Source organism: Colobus angolensis, unplaced genomic scaffold (assembly GCF_000951035.1).
Source record: "Colobus angolensis palliatus isolate OR3802 unplaced genomic scaffold, Cang.pa_1.0 Scaffold168, whole genome shotgun sequence".
Classification (NCBI taxonomy): domain Eukaryota; kingdom Metazoa; phylum Chordata; class Mammalia; order Primates; family Cercopithecidae; genus Colobus; species Colobus angolensis.
The window spans coordinates 2090792-2115246 of NW_012114799.1; the positions used below are offsets into that span (position 1 = coordinate 2090792).

The window sequence follows — 24455 nt, forward strand, 5'->3', positions numbered from 1 at the left end:
TGATATATTTTATTTAATCCATTATAGCAAATATCATTTCAACGTGAAATCAATATATAAAAACTATTCATGAGATAATTTACATTCTTTTTTTCACACAAATTCTTAGAAATCTGGTCTGCATTTTATATTTCAGGGACATTTCAGTTTGGACTAGCCATATTTCAAGTGTTTATTAGCCACACATGGCTAATGTTTGCCATGTTAGATAGCTCAGGTCAGTATCTTTGTTAAGGCAGGTCTACAGCAGCCTTAAGTCTGTGGCTAGTTTCGTGCTACCAAGATCTGGCCCTTCCAGGGTTGGTTCAGTGAGGTCTCTTCTCTATTGTTGGTTGAAACTTTAACGTTTCCCAGCTCTGTGTGACTTTGGGAATTGTTTGGCTTATAGCCCCTGAATTACACCCCCACCCCTGCAAGTTGCTCTTTCTTCAGCATGATATTTTGCCTAGCTCTTGGAGTTTCATCTGCACATGCCCATTTAGTATTTGGTAAAAGACTGAAGAGGACTTCTGCACAGATCTCCGGAATTCTTTCTCTGTGTAGTTTCCTCCTTTCCAGTACTCTTCTTTGTAAAGTCCAGCAGCCTCCTCCTGAATTCCAGTCTCTCACTCCCCAACTCAGGGAGATAACTGTGCTCTCCTCGGGGTTCCTTCTCTGCCCCATGGTCTGCAAAGTGCCTCCACACAGCAGGCCTGGGTGATCCCAGGGTTTACCTTACTAGCTTATCTTCCCTGAGAGATCACAATCCGTGCTGTGGTGCGGGGCTGGGGATGGGTGCAGGCTGACAGCCTAATACTCATTATTCTTAAGGCCAAAAGCAGAGGTCCTACTTAAAAAAAATGTTTTAGCTGGCTGCAGTGGTAAATGCCTGTAGTCCCAGCTACTCAGGAGGCTGAGGCAGGAGGATCACAAGTTCAGCCCAACTTGGACAAAATATCAAGACCCACCATCTACAAAAGAAAACAAAACAAATACGGTTTTGAGCTTACCTGTTAGTTTTACTATCAAGTTATTTAATAATTACTTTGATCTTTATCAATCCCTTCTTACAGTCTTCTTTAATATTATTCTTTTAATAACTTTATTTATTTTTATTCTTATTTATTAGAAATAATTAGGGCTGTGAGTTTTTCTTTCAGGGATTCCTTTAGCTATTTCCACAGGTTCTGATATGCAATATTTTTGTGGTCATTATTCTCTAGATAATCTGCAATTTGGGTTTTGCTTTTCTCTTTAACAAAGAATTGTTCCAGAGACTTAAAAAAATTTTGAGATGGTAGAATTTTATGTTTCAGTTTTCTGGTTTTATTAATTTTAGTTATATTATATTATAAATAAAGTTATCTACACTATAATTTTTGAAGATGTTTTAAATTTTCTTTGTCGCTTAATATGTAGTCACAACAAACCTTTGTAAACAAGATGTTATTCACTTTTTACTGTAAATTGTTTATTGACTTTAAGTGAGTCAGTGTTATCAATGTGAGTATCTAAAATAAATTTAAATTTACAAAAATATAATCCGTGTGTGTGTGTGTGTTTACTCTGGGCGCCAGTGTGAGACTATATTTCAAAAATGAGATTTTGTTCTAAAAAAAATGTGAAAACCACTAGGCAATGTGACCTCAAAAGTCACCTAGGATGTGTAGAATGGGAATATAAATTTGGGCAGGGCCTAGAGTAGAGTGAGCCTTGAGTTGTGTTGAGATCAAAGGATACCCAGAGTATTTTTTTTCTTTCATTTTTCATTCCTTTTCTTTCTTTCCTCTACACAATATGCTAATAAAACTTCTAGATGACGCAGACCACGGCCAGGTGCTATACCAATCTGTTATGAACAAGTGAGAGCACATGAAACCGTTTTTCATTGGCCTTAGGAAAAGCAAAGGTGAAATGAAAATTTAATTCTCCTGGACCTTTTTTCAAAATGTATTTTTCCATCTCTACTGTAAAGAGTGAATTTTAATTGGGTTGATTCTCACTGTGTGGCCATGCATTTCTAATCTGTGTTCACTCTTTGGGAAAGAAGAATTTGATGAAAGGAACCGGATAATAATGGAAATCTTGTCTGAGCAGAACAAATTGGAATTATCCAATATGATAGGGATGTGAGAAGCATTGAGGCTGATGACTGAAAAAAACACACCTCTCCCCAAAATGCCACTGTTCTGCCTGGCACAGTCTTGTCCTGGCACAGGGAGAGAGCGCAATAGCATGGTATGTGCTTTTGGTGCGTCTGGGCCTTTCTGGTGGGTCACTTAATCCTCCACCCTCAATTTTCCCACCTGTAAAATGGGGGTAATAATCTCCACCTTGCGCTATTGTAAGGATTGAGAGAAATGAATTGTGGGAAAGTGCCCAACATGTTATAGGGGCTCAGAGAATGAGTCAGAGGAGAATTTCCAAGGAAAGCTCTATGGCTGGGCTGAGGGTGAAGTTCCTAGTTTATTTACAGCTTTGAAAAGAAAGAAGTGGACAGGGGCAGGCATGTATGCATGAGTGAGAGAGTGTGTGTGTGTGAGTGTGTGTGTGTATGTGTGTGTAAGGCAGGGGAATCTGTGGGTACATCCTAGTATAGGCCAGTGTTTCTATGTGTGCCATTCAGGATGAATTTCCTGTGGGATAGAAACAACCAGGGTCTTCTGCAGATGAGTGGATTCAGAGTCCTCATCTGCAGGTAGAAAAGCCCCAGGAGTCCATATTTACCCCCATTATGCTACTCCTGTGAGGCCAGCTAGGTCCTTCAGCTGAACGTAGTGCACCAATGAGGAAACGAGTTAGGAGTTTCTCCAGCAATGCCAACAAGCAGGTCAAGTAGCACACATTGTGGGTGGCCAGGCCTCCCACGAAACATTATTTTGGGTACTATGTCAAGCTGTCAGAGAGGGAGAAGATAGACATCTTGGCTTTGGAGCTTGTGATTTAACAGAGAGAACAGAGAAAGAGAAAACACGAAAGGCACATATGAAGCTAATTTTAAAGATCCAGTGGCCATACAGCTTTTTTTTTTTTTTCCTAGACAATGTTAAAATCAAATAATTATTGAGGTCATCAGACAATAGCTCCAGGGTTGTGTGCAGAAAGAACAGTCCTGGCCAGGTGCAGTGGCTCCCACCTGTAATCCCAGCACTTTGGGAAGCCAAGGTGGGCAGATCACCTGATGTCAGGAGTTCAAGAGCAGCCTGGCCAACATGGTGAAACTCTGTCCCTATAAACATACACAAAATTAGCCAGGTGAGTGGCACATGCCTGTAATCCCAGCTACTCAGGAGCCTGAGGCAGGAGAATCACTTGAACCTGGGAGGCGATGGTTGCCAGTGAGCCGAGATGGTGCCATTGCACTCCAGCCTGGGCAAAAAGAGCAAAACTCCGTCTCAAAAAAAAAAAAAGACAGTCCCATGTTTCTATGTGCACCATTCAGGATGAATTTCCTAAGCACCTACTGCATTCCCAGAATTAGGAGTACAAACTCATAGGCCAGGCAGATCAGGATTAATTTCCAAGTCTGTCACTAACCATTTTTTTAAAAAATTGTATATACTTAAGGTGTGCAGCATGGTGTTTTGATATACAAGTGAAATGATTACTACAGTCAAGCAAAGTAAGGTGTCTGTCACCTTCCACAGTGACCCCTTTTTGTGTGTGTTGCACCTAAAATGGACCCTGCAAATTTGCAATCTACGTTGCAACATTATTAACTATTGTCCTGTGGCTGTATGATAAATCTGTAGACTTATTTATTTTGTCCTTTGACCTGCATGTCCCCATTTCCTCTCCTTCCCCGGGCTTGGTAACCACCTTTCTACTCTTTTTTGTGTGTGTATTTAACTTTAAGATTCCACATCTCAGTAAGACCTTGATCTTCCTCACTCTTTTATGGCCTTGGGGAAGCATAGGTCCTCCAGGCAGCAGAATTGCTTCTTAAAATGATTGCATCTATGTGGCGACTGGTTTAATTTAGACATGTTTTCAGCACAGGGCCTGTGGGCTTGTGCTAGGCTCCTAGAACGTACAGATAAAGGGGATCCATGTTCTTCCTTCGAGGCAGAGGTTCTGACTTTGTTTGACTTTGCCACTCCCTGGCAAGGGGCATTTAGCAATGTCTGGAGACATTTGGCTGTCCCTATGGGTGTGTGTATGTAGGTACTAAAATTCCTACAACGCATAAGGCAACCTTCCTCCCCCTTCATTGCCCATTTCCTCTGATTGTGGAATTAAAAGACGAGAATGGGTCCATTCGAGGGAAAAGGTCATGATCCTTAATGCTGTTTTTACATGATGGCCTTGTCAGAGCCTTCAGCCTCCTCCTGCTGTCCTGGAAGTTCTAGGCACAGCTCCCTCCGGAGGTCATGCTTCCCACCTGGGGCTTCCTGGCGGAGTGCCATGCTCATCCATATACATGTCCTCAATTAAAAGACGTCCCGCTGCCGGGAAAGCGGCCTGTACCTTGGAGCGAAACTGAAAGGAGAGACCCCGAGGTCTTCGCGTCCCTCCGCGGGAGGGCGAGGCAGGGCCCTGCGCAGAACACCGGGAGGCTCTGGGGAGAGGCAGGGCTTCTATGCGGGATCCTGAAAACCTGCTTGGGGCCGACTTCCTGGAGCAGCAGCTGCAAGCAGCGCAGAGCCCAGCTGTCCTTGGCAAACACCCCACCGAGAAGGCGAGGGCTTGCTGGCTCCTCTGGGACGCCCCGGTCAAGCCACCCCCAAATGGGCCGTGACTTCGCTTTCGAAGGGGGCCCCCAGGGCAGCGGTGGACGTGGGGGCAGGGCGGGCGAGGGGAAGTTTTTCTTTCTCCCAGCTCAGGAGGGCTTGCCAGCTTCCCCGGGGCTGCACCTCCTGGCACAGCCTCGGGTTGGAGCGCCGCTGCTGGCTCTGTGGCGGCCGCCTGGGTGACGGAGGGTGGGGCGGGGGTGGGTCGCTAGTAGCTCGGGAGCCAAGATCTGATTTCAGGGACCGTGCCTATGTGCTGAGTCAAACCCCGCCGCTGGGCTGGGTCTGCAGCGGGGCCACTGAGCACAATCCGCTGCGGTTAATGATTAATCACTGACCAACCTGCCTCCCGCAACTCGGGAGAGGGTGCTCCTGCAGTGTGGAACGGGTTCCTTAAGTGCGGACAGCTGGACAGGAAGAGGAGGGCTGTCAGGCAGAGCGCGCCTAGGCGAAGAGGGGCAGAGGCTAGCGCCAGGGGCTGCTGGTTTCACTTCCAGCAAGCCAGTTTAGAACGTTCTTCCTCCGCCCTCTCCCCACCTCACCCCCGCCACATACACCCAAACCCCAACACCCAGGCGCCTCCTGGGCCTCTCCTAGGTTGGGCTGCTCCAGGAAGTTTCCATGAAAGCACCTGCAGGAGAACTCGAGTGAGATAAAGTCGTGCGCCCACGCAGGTGAGTTTGCAGCCAAGAACTTTGGGCTCTGCTGGGAGGAGAAAGGGAAGTTGAGGAAGTCTTTCTACCTAGTAGCCTGGTGCTCTTTCTCATGGCTTCACCCAGCAGCCCTGGCAATGACTGCTCCCATGTCATTGATCACAGTCATGTCCCCGAGTTTGAGGTGGCCACCTGGATGAAAGTCACCCTTATCCTGGTGTACCTGGTCATCTTCGTGATGGGCCTTCTGGGGAACAGCATCACCATTCGGGTCACCCAGGTGCTACAGAAGAAAGGATACTTGCAGAAGGAGGTGACGGACCACATGGTGAGTTTGGCTTGCTCGGACATCTTAGTGTTCCTCATCGGCATGCCCATGGAGTTCTACAGCATCATCTGGAACCCCCTGACCACGCCCAGCTACACCCTGTCCTGCAAGCTGCACACTTTCCTCTTCGAGGCCTGCAGCTACGCCACGCTGCTGCACGTGCTGACGCTCAGCTTTGAGCGCTACATCGCCATCTGTCACCCCTTCAGGTACAAGGCTGTGTCGGGACCTTGCCAGGTGAAGCTGCTGATTGGCTTCGTCTGGGTCACCTCTGCCCTGGTGGCACTGCCCTTGCTGTTTGCCATGGGTACTGAGTACCCCCTGGTGAAAGTGCCCAACCACCGGGGTCTCACTTGCAACCGCTCCCGCACCCACCACCACGAGCAGCCCGAGACCTCCAATATGTCCATCTGTACCAACCTCTCCAGCCGCTGGACCGTGTTCCAGTCCAGCATCTTCGGCGCCTTCGTGGTCTACCTCGTGGTCCTGCTCTCCGTAGCCTTCATGTGCTGGAACATGATGCAGGTGCTTATGAAAAGCCAGAAGGGCACGCTGGCCGGGGGCGCGCAGCCGCCGCAGCTGAGGAAGTCCGAGAGTGAAGAGAGCAGGACCGCCAGGAGGCAGATCATCATCTTCCTGAGTGAGTCCCAGGTCGGGGGCAACGCGTGAGCAGCTTCCCGACCTTCCCCCACGACCCGTGCCGCTGTCTGTGGCTCTCTCCAGGGGAAGGCTTGCCCTAGAATTGCACACTTAGGTTCACTGAGGTGGAAGAGTCTTGTAGCAGAATGAGGGATTGCTCTGGGTCTCTGGGTGTTTCTTCTCTGTGTTTTGGGGATTCATGGTAGGTTATGGTGAAAAGGGCACTAGACCAGAATTCAGAAGGTCTGGGTGTATTCCAGAACATCACTGCTGTGACCTTTGGGAAGTCACAAAAAAATCTTCCGTAAAATGGAAACAATAATACTAGAGAATATGAGGGACAAATTAGGTAATGCAGGAGAGGTGAAAGTCCTTTGCAGAAGACCAAGTTCTGAAGGGAACCGTCTTATCTAGTTCTGTCTTTTACCGGGGGGAAGCCTTTCTTGTTCAATTAACTTTTGTTCCCATTTTTCTCCTCCTTTGGAGAAAGCAGGCTGTGAGCGACGCACACTCTCCGGCTGCTATTTTATTCCTTGGAGCCTCTCCCACCCAATCTTAAGACATGGGAGCTCTCAGCACTCCCCAGGGCTTGTGTTTCTGCCACTAGTGAGTCTGCTCCTTACCAGACCAGAGCAACTTGGCAGGACAGCCTGTTTATCTAATCCAGAAAATCTGGCTTCACCAATTCCTAGGATTTGAATAGTCTCCTCACAGACCCAATTCTTAGGCTTGCTTTCTAAACTTTTGTTGTGATACAAGTATTTAAAGTTGAGGCCTTGTCTATTTAAAGAGAGCCCATAGGTCTGTTGACCTCAGAGCCTTCAGAAAAGGGGCCTAGTGGCTGGGAGACAAGGCTTTAATGGAGACACATGAAATGTGTGTGAGCAAAGGGTTTTAAAATATATTTTTTAGCAGAAACAATAAATAGGGTGTATTGTGGGTGTGTATGAGTGTGAGTCAAGAAGGAATAGCTCTAACAAACGTTTCCCTTCTTCCCTCTTCCCTGTCCCCTGTGGCATCAGGAAAAGGAATAAATCATGATGCTGTTTGTTTTGGTGTGGGCAACTGGGCAGCAGGTTCCAGGGACAGGAGGTAGACATGAGAAAGAGTTGGAAGGCACTTGGAGAGTGATGGAAAGACCTGGGTCTTGTCTCAGACCAGACCCTGGCTTCCAGTGTTTCACTAATTGTTAAAAGTTTAGGGTCTGATTTTAAACCCTCTTTATTCAATTTGAAATAATTGCCCTAATGAATTTCAAAGTACTCAGAGGCAGCCGTGGATAAAGTGGATGGTATCCCTGCCTTGTACACCCAGGAGAGTGGGCTTTGAGAGCTGTGGCAGGGGCTGTGGCAGGTGACCAGCTGACTTGACTTTACTCTGTGTCTGTGCAAAATGAGAATATTTGGATGCTACTCCGCATTAGGGGCTATGCCAGGTGACAAATATTTCCATCTTCTAGAGGAGGAATTTGAGACTTAGAGAAGACCTAGTTCAGAATCACCTAAGTGCAGCTCCAAGAGTCCCACTGTGCTTTTCAGGGCAGGGAAATGCATGTCTGTCTGTGACTTTCACAGACAGTGAAAGGAAAATGAAACAAGGCAGGACTTTGACAAGCGTAGGTAAGCCTGGTGGTGCTGCTGCCTCTTAGGGCCAGCCTTTCTGGAAGTTGGAGTAGGTAACATGATCTTGGGACGTGGGAAGGGTACCCAACTCAGTCTATCACCCACTGGCTGCTACTACTCAAAATATTACAGGAAAGAATGGACATCGTATTTGCTTAAAGCTTGAATGTTTGTTGAAATGCTAGTTCTCCCTTCCTCCGCAAATATTCCCTTAGGCGTATCTTAAACTGTAAGCTGTAATTTACACTTTAGTGTGAGTTAATTAAATTTCTTTTTTTTTTGATTGGAGGGGACTGGCCTGAGTGGATAAGAATTAGAGAGTAGACAAGCATTAGCAAGTGGTCTTCAACTGCCTCCCAGTCTAACTTAGGAATTAAGGCTGCCTTTGACCAAAGGGAAAATCATTGATTTATCATTACTCTCTATTTTACCAATCTCTGTGTTTCCTGTATTCCTCTGAGTAGATGTCTGTTCTTCCTGCAGTGGGTGTTCCAAGTTAAAGCCAGTCTCCATTTGCAGCATAAAATCAGAACGCTACAGACTTATTTAGAGATGGATAGGACCTTGGAGATCATCTGATCCCATTGGTAATTGTCTGGAATGAGTTTGTTCTTGCTGCTGCTCTCATTCTTTCCTTCTAGCTCTTTCCTTCTTTCCTATACCAACTGTCTATTAATCACCCACTGTGTTCTCAGCATAAAGATGGTTGAATGGCAATCAGGTGCTCAATGTACGATAATATCCTGGGGGAATTTACCGTTTATATTTAGCCCATTTTCTCTGCGGTAGGTTTTCAAAGCAGTTCTCGCAAATGTCCTCCTCTCCCAATGAATTTCAAAGAGCTTTTAAAAATAGGAACCTCACTAATTAACTCAAGTTAGGAAATAAATTAATGGAGTGAAGAGGAAGAAATCATGGCCTGCATTCATCAGATTAATACAATGCAATTTACTTTGTGAGTTTCATAAAACTTGTGCTTTGGGGCATTTTTAACCCAGAACAAATGAACATATAAATTGTTTACAAATCGCTGAATTTAATATAGTAATTTAGCTGTCTTTTTAGTATTTCGTTTCCCAGATGGATTAAATTAAAATAAATATTTGTTCATTTCAAACATATTTTAAATTTGATGTGAAATGTAAATGGCAACATATCACAAGTAGTCCTTGGAGCTCTTGAAGCAATAAAGAAAACAATTAAGACTGTTCCCCACTCGTTGTTAAAAATGCTAACTGCTGCAAGACAGAAACAAAATTCATAAATCTACGCAAGATGAGGAAGCCCATGTAAAAAATATTAATTTTCCTTTCTTCGTCTTTCACTATTGTGCCTCAAGTCTCAATGTTTTCCGCTGGCAAATAATGAAAACACATTGGGAACTCTGGGAGAGAAAGAGAGGCTGGGATGCCTACTAGCTCTAAGCAATTTACAGGAGAACACAATAATGATGCAAAAGTGCACATTCCTGGAAACAGGAGTGCCTTGTCTTGCCCCTTCTCAGCCCAGTGACAAATCAGTACTAGACTTGGTTCCTGTTTCAAGGTTATAGCCAGTGTGGCACGGTAATATTTGTCCAATGTCAGTACAGAGGTTGCTGGTCTGGATTTCTGCCTCTTCTGGAGAAAAGGAACTGATAATTTGACCATCTGTCCTGTCTCTTCAATGATGAGGATGGTCAAAATGAGGTTTCCTTTCAAGCAAGTCTTTCCGCAGACCTCCCATCTTCTCTTTCTGAAGTCTCCTTTGGAGCTGTTCTCAATGCAGATAGCATGCAGCTCTGTGGACACTTGTGTGTGTCTATGGCACACATGGCTTGCTGTCAAGTGTCACCCACTCAAAGTGGAATGACAAAGTAATTTTAAAAATACATAGTTTTAATTGTATGATAACTTTCAAGTGATTAGGACTCAGTTACAACTACCTCCTAGAGAACTAGAGGGCAGCGACTGACTTTCAAATATAGTTATGAAAAAAGATTTTTACAATCATGAAGTTATTAAAAGAAACATCACAGAAGCTTTGTAACTCCAGAATAATTACACTCTTTTGCATTCTGATTTGCTCTCCTGAGTCAGAAGGAAAGGGGAGGAGTTACATCTAGTGGCAGGGATTACACATCAACTTGGGTTGCTCATGTTGAATATGGACATTATTCATCATGTGTGTTTGGATGGAACAAAGGTTAAGAGTTGCTGCTGTAATGAACTACTCTAAAAATCAGGTTGACATACAGTTAGATGTTCGTGGTGTGGTTCAGGGAGAAGCAAAGAGAAGGAGCTCAGAATCACATCCTCTGGATTTTTAGACCACAGAATTAGAGGTCAAACCAAACAAGGTCAGGGGAAAAAAAGAAGAGAGAAGAAAGGGAAGAGGGGAGAGGGGACTGAGATATTGACAGCGGGTCCTCTTTACCTGAGGACAATCACTACCTGAAAAGAACTCGTTGGTTCCCTTAAAGTGGGGTTGAAAACATGTGAAAAGAGGTCTCATTGGGACTTGAAAGTGGAAATTATGAAAAGAAATCTATTTGTATGTTACAAATAAAACTTATGGTTACAACTTCATATTCTTATAACGATTATTTAGAATGAATCCAATGTGGCTTGAGGGCATAATCTTTGTAACAAAACCATCTGATAACCTTTGTGTTTTATTTTCTCAGTAAGATTATAAAAAGGGCCTCTCTTCATTCTTTGCTATTTAAATCACCCTCATGGAAGCACCTATCCTTGCATTATCCTTGTCAATTTTCTATCCTTTCATAATTATCTGGTCTGATTCGAGCAAACCTTTACTGTCAGTGGCTCAGCATTTGAATCATCTTTTTCTTCAGCTTCCTTTTCATTGACTTCATGAAATTCTGTACCCTGTGTGTAGACCATAACCAAAAATACAACTAGTTTAAAAACCAGTCCCTATACTCTACCGTATATTTGGTATTACACAGAAGTGGACGCCTTGAAATGCTTTGAAAGTGCCCATGAGAATTTTTAGTAGTTATTTTCTTCTCTAGGTTAAATGCTGGTCTTACAATCATGTTTTCCTCACGAGTTTTCTTGGCAAAGGCTTTTTATTTGATGTAAAAGAATATTTCAACACAGTTTTTGAGGGAAATACCATCAAAATTAAATTAGTGACTTTTTTAGTGTAAGACATTATTTTGACTCAAATGTTTCAGTATTTCAGAAAAAAGTTTTGCCTCAAATATTCAGATTATCACCTCTATTCCCTTTTCCCTTTATTGATGTATATGTGGCTATAATAAATGATATTTTATGTTTATTTTTCTATTTGTGATAACTGTCATAAATTGCAAGTGTCCTGTGATCAGCCTGGCAGACAAATATCATAATGCTGCATTATTTTTGTAATCGGGCTGTCTCAAAGATTTCATTTCTCTGTTGGAGAGATGCATAGTTTCCGAGGAAGGGGAGACCGGAATCCCAGTCCCCATTCATTAGCAAGCCTGTTCATCTGTCAGCCTCCTGGGGGATGCTGAAGTGTAATAAGAAAGCAGAGCCCTCAGTTGCACAAAGCATTTAGCTTATTAGTGCTAAAACCATTCAGAATAAGAGCCATTTGCGAGTTGAGACACCACAGTGGAAGAATATTGAATTGGGAGTCAAGGAGCCCCTCTGGCTGTACAAGGCAAGGTCCCCTGGTCCACCATTTGGAGGACACTGTCGACCCCTATCCCTTTTCCCTTTGCACACTTCCCCTGCCAGGCTGCAGCCCTGGGACCACTCAACTCACTCTCCACCTCTAGTCTTGGCTATTTACAGAGCACTGGTCATCCCTTGTGTGGCTCGTTCTTGTGAATGAATGGTGTTCAACCTCACCTGGGCCCCGCCCTCTGGTGGACACGTTCCTTTGCAACCACTTTCAAAGAGCTCTGCCTCCCACGCTACTCTTTCTACTTTGTTTCCAGCAAGCCTGCTCTCTGCATGAGGGTCCTTGACTAAGGTATCATCACTGGAAAAATCTCCATCTATTCTTGTCTGTGTCTGGGATGATCACACTGCAGCCAGTGGGATCTTGTTGCCACTCCCATCTCTGACCCCAGCAAAGTAAAGCCAGTCAGTGGTTTCCCATGGCTCTTATGTCAACCACAGACCAAAACTCTTGACATAAGGCCCTCATATCAGCTGCCTCTCCAATTCTATCAAGTGCTGTTGTCCCCTTGTATTAATCTGCTCTGGCCAGGTAACAACATGCCACAGACCGGACGCCTTGAACCATAGACATTTATCTTCCCACAGTTCTGGAAGCTAGAAGTCTGAGATCAAGGTGCAGCAGGGTTGCTTTCTTCTGAGGGCTTTCTCCTTGGTTTGCAAATAGCTGTCTTCTCATTGTGTCCTGACCTGGCCTTCTCTGCACATGTGTTCTCCAGGTGTCTCTTCCTCTTCTTATAAGGATGCTGGTCTTGTCAGATTAGGGCCCCACCCTTACAACTTTATTTAACCCAAATTACCTCCCAAGGGCCCAGTCTCCAAATACAATCACAGCGGGGCTTAGGCTTTCAACTTGTGAATTTGCAGGGGACACAGTTCAGTTTATAACACCCCTGAACTGCCTTATTCTGCTGGCTCCCCTTCAAGTTCTTCAGGAGACCATGACTGGCCCTCTTCCCCCATGCTGCCTGTGTATGGGTTGTTTCCTCTGCCTGGAGTGCTTTTCTGTCTTACTCTACTCTCTACCTGCTCCCCACTTCCATCCCCTTCCCCAGGTTAGTATCTTTCTCCTCTCTCAGATCTCCCCAGGGGAGCTGGCCCATCCTACCTGACTTCGTTAAGCCTCCCAAAAAACAAGACTCGCATTTGTCATTTTACATGTAATTGTGCAATTACTTGATTAATGTCTGTCTTCCTTCTAATTCCTTGAGGACAGGAGCACGCCCTAATTTCCCTCAACACTGTACCTCATTCCAGCATAGCACATACAGGTGGTCAATGAATATTTGTTGACTGAACAAATGAATGAATGAGCCTCAGCTTGGAATTGAGAAGCAGTGTTCTGTTTTCCCTTGGGCATGCATGCGTATGGAAGTTGATCATTCCTCAAAAGTGTTCTGGTTCATCTGAACCAAAGGTGCTCTCTTAGAAAGGGTTATGATTCCTCTGAGGCCTCTGAAGTCAAGCCATCATGGAAAACATTTAAGATTTGCTTACCCCTGAGCAGATGAACACTCTGTGCTGATCAGACCCTGAATGTTAGCTTTAACCATGTATACTTGCCAGAAGTAACCAGGAAATGAAAGTGATGTCATAGGGTGGTGAATGGTCCTTGTTAAATGCAATGATACAATGCTAAACATTATTTCTTAGCAGGCTCTTTCACCACTTGTTAACAAGGGGGTCCTCAAGATAATGAGGATACAGTGGGTGACATTTTGAAAATATTAAACCAATGTGTTTATATGTCCACCTTAAATTGCATCCACTTGCAGCCATCTCTCTCAAGGGTGAGCCACACTTACCGCCCCAGGGAAGGAAAAAGCAGATACTGCCTGGGACAAAGGTGTTGTGGATCCATCCTGGGTTCAGAGGATGCAATTCTTGACCTCTTTAGCTGGGCAATTATCTTGAAAGCCAGACTTTGTGAAGGATGAAAAAGGATTGCCTAACTTCATACCTCTCCCTTTAATGTATCATGAGCCCAGCCTAGTGGACTAGATCAGCCAGTTCCGGATGAGACCATAGCTAAGGGGTTTGGAATTTATCCTTGGAAGCCATTGGAGGGTTTTAAGAAGTTAAACAGCACAGTTCAATTTCTAGTGCTGCCCCTAGAGTGACAGCATTTGTTGCATTGCAGTTTGGGTCAAAGTACAGGCCTGGCTGTGTTTGTAGAGTAAAAAAACAGACAACCCTTCACTGGAACACAGTTCTGGTAGAGCAGCTGGCACTGGTGAGTTCTCCTTTCCATTAGGCAGACCTCTGGCCCTTGGTTTCCCCAAGTCTTGCTGCTGCCACTGCCCTCCATGGCCAGAGAGTGCCTGCTTCCATTCAGCAACTCCCACTTTCCCAGCACGGAGGCCCAAACTGCCCCCACGTTGCTCAGGCCCTGGTTAGGAGGTGGCCGTAGGGAGATAAACTAGGTCACAGTAGCTCTCACCTGTCATCTCTGTTGCTCAATGGTCTATTCGTTCTTCAGCGACAATCTCCAGCTACGACCAACTCATATATCTCCCATGAAAAAGCTTCTTACCACTTACGCTAGCATTCTGCATATGATATATCTCAATGCCTCCCACTTCTTCCGTGAAGCCGTCCTGGACTACGCCAGCCTACACTGATCTTCCTGTGCGTGGTGAGCCGTCTTAGACATTTCTCAGAAGGGGGCACAGATGATGTCTCCTGACTATATTGAAACTCCCTAAGATCAGGGACCCCGCACTGTTGTACATCTTCAACCTTCCTTACTGGGTTGGAGGCACAGTGGGCATGCACGGCTTGAGAGATTGATGGATTGAAGTTCTCTGACAGTGGCTTCTGCTCCTGAAATGGAGGAAAAGCACCCTCACTATGATCCTCAGGAAGCTCTCTCAGCTCTACCTGCCTTTCCTTCTTTCCCTGTGCTAGGCAGAATTCTGAAATGGCCTCCAAAATACCTGGTCCCCAAGGTATACATACCTTCTCCCAGTTATTCAATCAAACACTAATCTAGTGTTGCAAAGAAGTGAAGTAATTAAGTTCCCAAATCTGTTGACCTTAAAATAGGGAGATTTTCTGTGTGGGTTTAACCATGTCACATGAACCTTTAAATCTGGGTCTAGAGGTCAGAGGCAGGACAACTAAGAGAGTCAAAGCATGAGAGGCATTTGACCAGGGAAAAATTACCTGTTGCTGGCTTTGGAGATGGAGGGAGCTGGCAGAGAATATAGGTAAGTTCTAGGAGCTAAGCACCAGCAAGAAAATGGACCCTGAATAAGCTTAGAGGTAAATTTCCCCCCAGAACTTCTAGAAAAGAACTCAGCCTGGCCTACACCTTGAGAACCCAGGCATACCTTGCCTAGATCTCCAGAACTGTCTGCTAATCTACAGAATTGCCTGCTAATAAATAGATGTTATTTTAAGCCACTAAATTTTTGATAATTCACTATGCACCAATAGAAAACTATAGATTCACCGAACTCTACTAAAGAAGCTCCCAGTTAAACACATGTCCTACCTGAGTTGAAACTTCCAAGACAGATTCAATCTCCAGAAGCTTCTCTTTGAAAAGTCTCACCTTCCCAGAATTGCCTTTGGCCCAGCCATTCACAGATCCACCAACCACTTATGGATCACCTGCTCAGTGCTGAGTGATCTGGAAGTTTACCAAGATCCGGGACACCATGGAATGTTCACTGGACTTTTAGACTGTCATTTGGAGAATTCAACATTTGTGGGCTTGAGTCCCACAAATCCCACAAAATTTGTGGGCTTGATTTTTAGAATGCTGATGCCTTGAGGGTCAAAAAGGAAAATGGTATTGAATTGATCTTATAATTATCATCCTTCTGGTAGCTCTACTTCCTCACAGTCTGGCACTGACTAGGTGCTACATAAAGGTTTGGTGAATAAGCTGATGCCTGGGCAGCTCTGCTGCTTCCTAGAGTCTGCCACACCAGAAGGAAGATGCCTGTATCCCTCATCATTTGGCTTCAAATGGAAAAAGGGTGTCAGGGAGGAAGCCAACCCTGGTGCTGAAGCAAGTCTGAATAAGAGAAGTGTCTTGGGCTAACAAACTTTATCATTTTCTGATTTTAGAGCCTTTACTGATTTAGAAACTTGACAAAAAGTCTTGTTTGTACTTACTGAGTATAAGCGCTATTCTGGAAGGCAGAGGGCTTAACACTCAGGTCACTGCTTTGCACACCTCAAAGGTGGCTGGGTAGTTGGAGAGCAGTGGTGTTACTGGTACCTAACAGACAGATCGGGAGGCAAGGCTGCAACATCAAGTTGCCATTGTACTTGTTCAATGTCTAACTGTCCATGAAACTAACGGCATGCAGAAATGGGGACAGGCCCAGCCGGGGGTGATGAAGCTCATTAAACTTGCAGAGAGAAGCCATTCTCTTTCTCTAGTGAAGAGGAAAAAGATAAACTCTGCTTTAGAAACAAAACACTTTACACAGGGTGCTTGGGCCAGAGATGAAGTCATTTGGCTTTATATATTCTTTTTTTTTTTTTTTTTTTGAGAAGGAGTCTCGCTCTGTCGCCCAGGCTAGAGCACAGTGGCGGGATCTCGGCTCACTGCACACTCCGCCTCCCGGGTTCGTGCCATTCTCCTGCCTCAGCCTCCTGAGTAGCTGGGACTACAGGCGTCCGCCACCTTGCCTGGCTAATTTTTTTTTTGTATTTTTAGTAGAGTCGGTGTTTCATCGTGTTAGCCAGGATGTCTTGATCTCCTGACCTCCTGATCTACCACCTGCCTCAGGCTTCCAAAGTGCTAGGATTACAGGCGTGAGTCATCGCACCCGACTTGACTTTATACTGTTCTATTTGGCTTTATATATTATATTATATTATATTATATTATATTATATTATATTATATTAGTTATATATTGCATGAGTATGTAATATAACATAATACACATATAATTCTTTGGAGACATGCTATACTCAGCAGAAATAAAATTTCTGGTATATTTTTGGGTCTACTTTCTATATGCTGCCATTCTGAAGGATTAAATATCACATCGAAATAACAGCTACATCTTTTTTTTCCTTCAGTCACATTTGGACGAGAAGGATGGGAAGGAGTCTCACTATGTTGCCCAGGCTGGAGTACAGTGGCTATTCACAGGCATGATTATAGTGCACTGCAGCCTTGAACTCCTGGGCTCAAGCAATCCTCCTGCATTAGTCTCTTGGTAGCTAGGACTACAGGTGTGCACTACCATATTCGGTTTTTAAGCTGTACTTTTAAAACATATTTCAAAGACAGCTGATGGGTTTTCACCGTTTTTCAAGTTCAAGTTTACCCTTGATAGGGATGACAAATGAGTCACCTTGGTGATTGAAGCTTGCTGTAGATACCCTCTAGAGAAGCTGAAAAAAACTTCTGTAGGAACCGGCTGTTCTCCTTCTTAGACCTGGGGTTTTCCTCACTATTGAATCTCTTACAAACTCACTTCCTCCAAGAAGCCTGCCTGGACTGACTTTACCCTTCTCTAATTATTCCAGCAGATCTTCACATTTCATTTGTTCATTCTTCAAGTATTTATGAAACTTCAGTTGTGCTTAATATCATTTGTACCATAGAGATCAAAATGCTGGTTCCTCCTCTCAAGGAGCCTAATACTTGTCTCATTGCGACATCAGAGTATAAAGGCAGAGCCTTGGAGAAGCCCAAAAGTACCACTTGAGGCAGGGTCTGGATTGTGGCTGTTTATGAAGTAAGCTAGTTCTAGTAAACCTTCTGCCGGAATTTTTAATAGACTGACTGACTGGGCTTCACTCCAGAGATTTTGTTACAGTCTCGATATTCACAGAATGGTCCAGGGACCCGCAGCACCAGCATCACCTGGGAAATCGTAAAAGGCAGAGTATTGGGCCACACCCCTACAAGTTGAATTGTAATCTGCATCCTAAGGAGACCCCTGGCTTAGAATGGATTCTTTAATGTCAATCTAGAAAAGGGTGAATTGGGAAGGGCTAAACTCCCCAGTTGTGATAAGAACTATCAATCACTTTTACGTAGTTGTAACAGGTGGGAATTGCTCTATGACACTTAGGCATAAAAAATGTTGCATTATTTCTAAAAAGGAACTTAAATCTGGCTCCAAGCCCTCATTTGGAAGGTGGTGAAAATTTTAATCTTAGTAACGTTGGGGGTCGGGGTTTCCCCTTTCTCATGTTTTGTCAAAATTCAAGGGTCTTATGAGATGCCCAGAAAATGAAGCATTTGGTCCTTTGTTCAAGTTCTTCCTGTCGCCCCTTCTGCTCTATGATTCTGCTGCCAGGGCTGGCCAGAGCTCTAGGGCCAGTCAGCCAAAGGGCTGGCCTTTATATTTTATCTTCAATCCTCATAGTATCATTAGCATGAGGGTATCGTTATCCTCACTTTGCAGAACTGCCTGAGGTCATCAAACATTGAGATTAGAGCTGGGGTCTGGCATGTTTCGCAGTCCATGTTCTTTCCCTGAGTAGAGGGTGAGTCTCTCAAAAGAAAATGCTCTGTAGTCTCTCAAAAGAGAATACTCTGCAGCAGGGGAACTTGTTTCGGATAGTCAGCGTGGGGGAGGCAAGAAATTATGATGCCAACTCTGGTGGACATTTATCTTGCTTTTAGGCTACCCAGCAGCTTTTGCCTGCTTTTCATGTTTGGGAAATTTCCATCTTTTTGAGTCCTGCTTCCTCGAGATAGTGGTCAGAAGCTTGCTTTCCCAGCATCCCTCGTAGCCAGAGTGCAGCATGTGGGCTATACCAGTCACGTGCACTGGCATGAGAGTCTCATTTGGAAGAGAAGGATGGGAAGGAGCAGTAGCCACACGGACTCTCTTTGGGGTTAAAACCAGTATGTGACAAATGGAGTTAAAAGAGTGCAAAGTGGCTTTTAGAGAGAGCAAAGACAGAAAAGCTAAGGACAGCATCCTAAACCAGATGTTTGCAGCACCTCTACATTGGTGCATTCTGGTGGGATAACCTGATGTGATTCTCTGGCCCTCCTAGGGATTATGTGAAATAACGAATAGCCTCAATTCTGGATGAAACTGGAATGGGCTCTATTGTTTGTCCTAAGAACTCTGCAGAACTCTGCATGTCCAGAAAGTAGGTAACAGAATGATCGGACTGAAGTAGGAAAATCTAGAAGGTAGCAGTGATGAATTTAGACTGAAAAGTAGACTGAGTTAAATATAGAGGAAGTTGATAGCTAGGCTAATGGATTCAGACTATATATTGGAGGCCATGGGAGCCATGGAAGATATTTAAGGAGAGGACCGGCAGGAAGGAGTGTAAAAAGATTGATGTGGCCAAGGTGTGTGTTGCTGGCAGAGAGAGGCAGTGTGAGGGGCACAGGCGTGGAAGTGGTCATGGGTTTTGATGACGGTTTGTGATTAGGTTTAGCCATGAAGGGGTGGTAGTTATCAACCCTGCTAAACATTACAATCACCTGTGGAACTATTAACAATGCTCTACTCCAGTCTATTTACATGAAAACCTTCGGTGAGTGGAGCCCTGGACATTGGCATTATTTAAGCCTGCAGGTGACTCCAATGTATAGCCAGGGTTGAGAATGGGAGAAAGGGAGCTGGAAAGGCAGGCTGGGGGTGGCTGGGGAGACCTTGACTTTAGTAACTGTGCCAGGGTTCTTTGACTAGAGGCCACCAAACCAGATTCTTCTTCTTTAACAAAGTAAGAAGGAATTTATTGGAAGTATGGGGGCTAGCCCACCGAGTCAAAGGAAAGGCTAAAGAACCAGATTGATCAGGGACCTAGAGAGTAGAAATTCATGGACCACCAGCTTGGGCTCCACCATCAAGAAGGTATCAGGTTCAGGCATCATCCCATCTTTGTTGCCGTTCCATCCAGGGATGAGAACCTTGTTGGACTGGCTGGAGCTGCTCATCCAGCCCCTGTGAGGCTGAGATGAGGGAAGGTGATGGACAGTGCCATCAAGACTGCATGCAGTGAGAGGCGTGGTCCCCAAAGGAGACCCACGTTCCACCCAGGAGAGTGGGTTACAGAGAGCAGAAACAACAGACACCCCCTGCAGGGACCTTAGTAAGCTTAGTGACGTGCTCTGACATTGTTGAGTTTCTTCTTTGTTCCATGCAGACTTTCTCCAGACTCTATTCTCTGTTGTATCTCTGAACTTCCTCTTCCCACTGGCTGAGTCCTGGGTGATATTTCCCAGGAGTCTGGTCATCTTAGTGCATGAGCAGTTTAGAGCGGTGGGGAGGAGGGTTCAGCAGCAGAGCCTCCTGCTTCTGAAATACTGCTACCAGAAGCTGGTTAGTGCCAAATCCCTGGGGCATGTCTCCTGCCTTGTAAGCTGACTCACGCACTCACCCAGGTCACTCACTGACCAACTATCAGATCGTAGCTTCTCATTACCATGAAATCAGATTGTATTTGAACCTTGGCCTGGAAAACGAAGATCTCTGGCTATGCTTCAGCATCAGATGCAACACCTATCTCTAGAATTGAGCATTTTCTTTTTTTCTTTTTTTTTTTGAGACGGAGTCTCGCTCTGTTGCCCAGCCTGGAGTGCAGTGACACAATCTCCACTCACTGCAAGCTCTGCCTCCTGGGTTCACGCCATTCTCCTGCCTCAGCCTCCCGAGTAGCTGGGACTACAGGCGCCCGCAACCGCACCCGGCTAGTTTTTGTATTTTTTTTAGTAGAGACGGGGTTTCACCGTGTTAGCCAGGATGGTCTCGATCTCCTGACCTCGTGATCCGCCCGTCTCGGCCTCCCAAAGTGCTGGGATTACAGGCGTGAGCCACCGCGCCCGGCCTAGCATTTTCTTGTTATGTCTTAATATGATATTGGCCTTAAGCCAGGACTCCTTGTTTCAGATGTAAGATCCTACCTTTGATATCAAGGATATTGACCATGGAAAATAGGAAACATATGAGGTACATTCATTGCCTTCTGGAAATTTAAAAGCTTATTTAAGAAAGAAAAACTAGTAAAATTTATTAGAGGCTTTGTTCATAAAATGTTTTAGTTTCACATTGGAATGCTGATTGATCTTTGATTTTTGTGTCAGTCACATTCTGTCACTAGGACAGTTACTGTTATCTCTCCCTGCAAATTGAGAGGCCAGGAGGCTACTCTCCAAGGCAGCTTCTGAGACTCTTCACTTCTCTTGGTGATGTTTTTTTGAATGGGAGTCACCATATGCCAGGTGAGCCTTCCCTGTGGAACTTGGCAGTGAGCTGTGTGTATTGAGAATATGTGGAGGGGGTGCGGCATGTGTGGACTTCACATTTAGTGGGTAGGGCCTAAGTATGTGAGTACTGTGTCTTAAGTGGTGGGAATGATGGCAAATGGGGAGTATATTAGCTTCCTGTGGCTGCTGTAACAAATTACTACACACTTGATGGCTTAAAACAGTAGACATTTATTTTCTCACAGTTCTGGAGGCCAGAAGTCCAAAATAAGTTTCTCTGGGCCAAAATCAAGGTGTCAGCAGGACCTTAGAGCCTCTGGAGGCTTTAGGAGAGAATTCGCTCCTTCACCCTTCCAGTTGCTGGTGACTGCTGGTGTTCCTTGGCTTGTGGTCGTGTTACCCCAGTCTCCAAGGCCAACGTCTTCAAATTTCTCCCTGCTCTGTCTTCAAGTCATCTTCTCTGGCTTGCTCCCTTTGGGCTGCTATAGCAAAATATCATAAACTAGGTGGTTTGTAAGCAACAGAAATTATTTTTCAGGATTCTAGAGGCTGGGAAGTCCAAGATCAAGGTATTATCAGATCGGGTGTCTGGTGATGGCCAGCTTTCAGGTTGCAAACTGCTGACTTCTCGCTGTGTCCTCATGTGGTGGAAGGGGCAAGGCAGCTCTCTGGGACCTCATTTATAAGGACACAAGCCCCATGAGGGCTGTACTCTCATGATGCAATCACTTCCCAAAGACCACACCTAATACCATCACATTAGTGACTAGGTTTCCAACATACAAATTTGAAGGACACAAAAATTCAGACCATATCATCCTCTCTGTGTGTCAAATCTCCCTCTGCCTCCCTCTTCTGATAATGTATCTGATGAAATCTAGGGCCTACTCTGATAATCCAGGATAACCTCTCTACCTCAAGATCCTTCGCTTAATCACATCCACCAAGATTCTTTTTCTTATAAAGTGACATTTACTGTAACCAGGGATTAGGACCTGATATTCTTGGAGGACATTTTTCAGCCTACTGCAGGGAGCAAAGGGATACCAGAAAGTACAAAACTTTAATGTGGTGCATGAGCATAGTCTTCCCACCTACAGAGAGACGCTGTGCTGTGCATAGGTTCCAATCTCCTTCCCATCACCTACTAGTGTGTGTGACTTGGCAAATTACTCAGGACCTCAGTTTTATTGTCTCTGCATTAGACATAAACTGGTCGAAGGTTGATCTGAGCATGCGGTGAGACGTATATGGAGGCCTCCTGTGCAGTGCCTAGCATGTGGTAGGTCCTCACTGAAAAGTACATTTGACCGTTGAACAACACGGGTTTGAACTGCTTGGGTCTTCTTATACATGATTTTTTCCCAATAAATGTATTATAATACTTTTTGGAGATTTGTGACAATTTGAACAAACAAATGATAAACAAATGGTAAAGCTTAGAAGAAGCAAAAAAGTTAAGAAAAAGATATGTCGTGAATGCATACAATGTATGTAGATTCTTGTCTATTTTATTATTTACTATCATAAAATATACATGTCTTTTATAAAACCTTGAAATTTATCAAAAGTCACATATACTTACAGATTGCACATGGTGCCATTTGCAGTTGAGAGAAATATAAACAAATGTAAATATGCAGTATTAAATCATAACTGCATAAAAATTAGCTACAGTAATTTTTTGTAGCCACCTCCTGTTGCTATCGAGGTAAGCTTAAGTGTTTCTAGTGTCCACTTGCAACTCTGCATGATGCTAATCATCTCAGTGTGAGCAGTTGTCTCTCCAGTAAAATATTGCAGTAAAAAATGATCTCTTGGGCTTCTCACATATATTTCATCATGTTTAGTGCAAATAGGATAAACTTTGACGAACATCATGGGACTCACACGAAGTGCCACTAGTGGTGCTGGAAGTGCTCCCAAGAAGTAAAGTCATGATATCAGAAGAAAAAGCTGAAGTTTGACATGTACTGTACATTGAAGTCTGCAACTGCAGTTGCCCTCCATTTCAAGATAAATGAATCCAGTGTAAGGACCATTAAAAAAAAAAAAAAAAAACAAAAGATGGAACAGGAATCCCAATGGCTCCGAATATGCTTTGCACAGTAAAAAAAAAAAAAAAAAAGGAAATGCATGAAGCCATCACTTGAGAAAAGTATTTTGCAAAAAGTGTGAGGTTGTCATGCCTGCTGTTACTACAGCTATGCCAGCAGACCACGACAACCTCACACTTCTTACAAAATTCTTTTTTATGCATGAAGCCATCACTTGAGAAAAGTATTTTGCAAAAAGTATGAGGTTGTCATGCCTGCTGTTACTACAGCTATGCCAGCAGACCACGACAACCTCACACTTCTTACAAAATTCTTTTTTATATTGTATTGGAAATGTAGCTTTTACGTTGGTGCAGGATTGCTATAAGAAAGGCATACCTATAAACTCTAACATGATTCAAGAAAAAGTGAAGTCATTATATGAAAACTTAAAGCAAAATGAAGGTGAAGGGCCTAAAGCTGGAGACTTTAATGTCAGCGAAGGATGGCTTAATAATTTTAGAAAGACATTTGGCTTAAGAAATGACGAGATAACAGGAGAAGCAGCTTCTGATGATCAAGAGGCAGCAGATGAGTTCCTGTACACCGTTAAGAAAATCATTGAGGAGAAAGATACCTGCCTGGAGAGGTATTTAATGCAGATGAGAGTTCCCTATTCTGAAAAAAAATGCCATCAAGGACATTTATTAGTAAGAAAGAGAAGTGAGCATCAAGATTTAAGGCAGGAAGGGATAGGCTAACTCTACTGTTTTGTTCAAATGCTGTTGGGTTTATAATCAGGACTGCCTTTATTTATAAAACTGCTAACTCCTAAGTCTTGAAGGAAAAGATAAACGGCAGTTGCTAAGTCTTTTGGTTGTACAACAGGAAGGCCTGGACAATAAGAACACTTTTTCTGGATTGGTTATATTAATGCTTTGTCCTTGAAGTCAGGAAGTACCTTACCACTAAGGAACTGCCTTTTAAAATTCTTTTAATATTGGACAGTGCCCTTGGCCACTGAGAACCCCATGAGGTCAACACTGAAGGTGTTGAAGTGGTCTATTTTTTTTTTTTTTGGCCCCAAACAGAACATCTCTAATTCAGCCTCTAGATTGGGGCCATACCGACCTTTAAGTCTCATTACACATGGTACTCTATGGAAAGGATTGTCATCATTATGGAAGAAAACCCCAAGTCTGGAAGAATGACACTATTGAAGATGCCATCATTGTTACAGAAAAAGTCATGAAAGCCACCAAGCTCAAAACAATAAATTCCTGGTGGAGAAAACTGTCCAGATGTTGTGCATGTCTTCACAGGATTTACAACAGAGTCAATTCAGAAAATCATAAAAGAGATTGTGGATGTGGCAAAAAATAAGGTGGGGGGTGAAGGGTTTCAAGATGTGGGTGTTGGAGACATACAAGAGCTAAGACACTACACCAGAGGAAATAACAGAAGATGACTTCATGGAGATGAATGCTTCCAAATCAATGCCAGATGATGATGAAGATGACATAAAAGAAGCAGTGCCAGAAACAAATTGACAACATTAGACGATCTGGCCAAAGTTTCTAATTATTCGAGACTCTTTTTGACTTCTTGTACTGCATGGATCGTTCTATGATACAGACACTG

General features: G+C 44.1%; 1 protein-coding gene across 1 annotated transcript in view; it reads left to right on the plus strand.

Annotated features, from left to right (window-relative positions):
- The first annotated feature begins 5031 nt into the window (after window positions 1-5031).
- GPR39 (G protein-coupled receptor 39) overlaps window positions 5032-24455 on the plus strand; it is a 238481-nt gene continuing 219057 nt past the window's right edge. Inside the window, exon 1 of the mRNA XM_011937710.1 lies at window positions 5032-6330. Within this exon, the coding sequence (XP_011793100.1) occupies window positions 5475-6330 (856 nt within the window). The 5' untranslated portion in view covers window positions 5032-5474. The remainder of the gene's footprint in view (window positions 6331-24455) is intronic.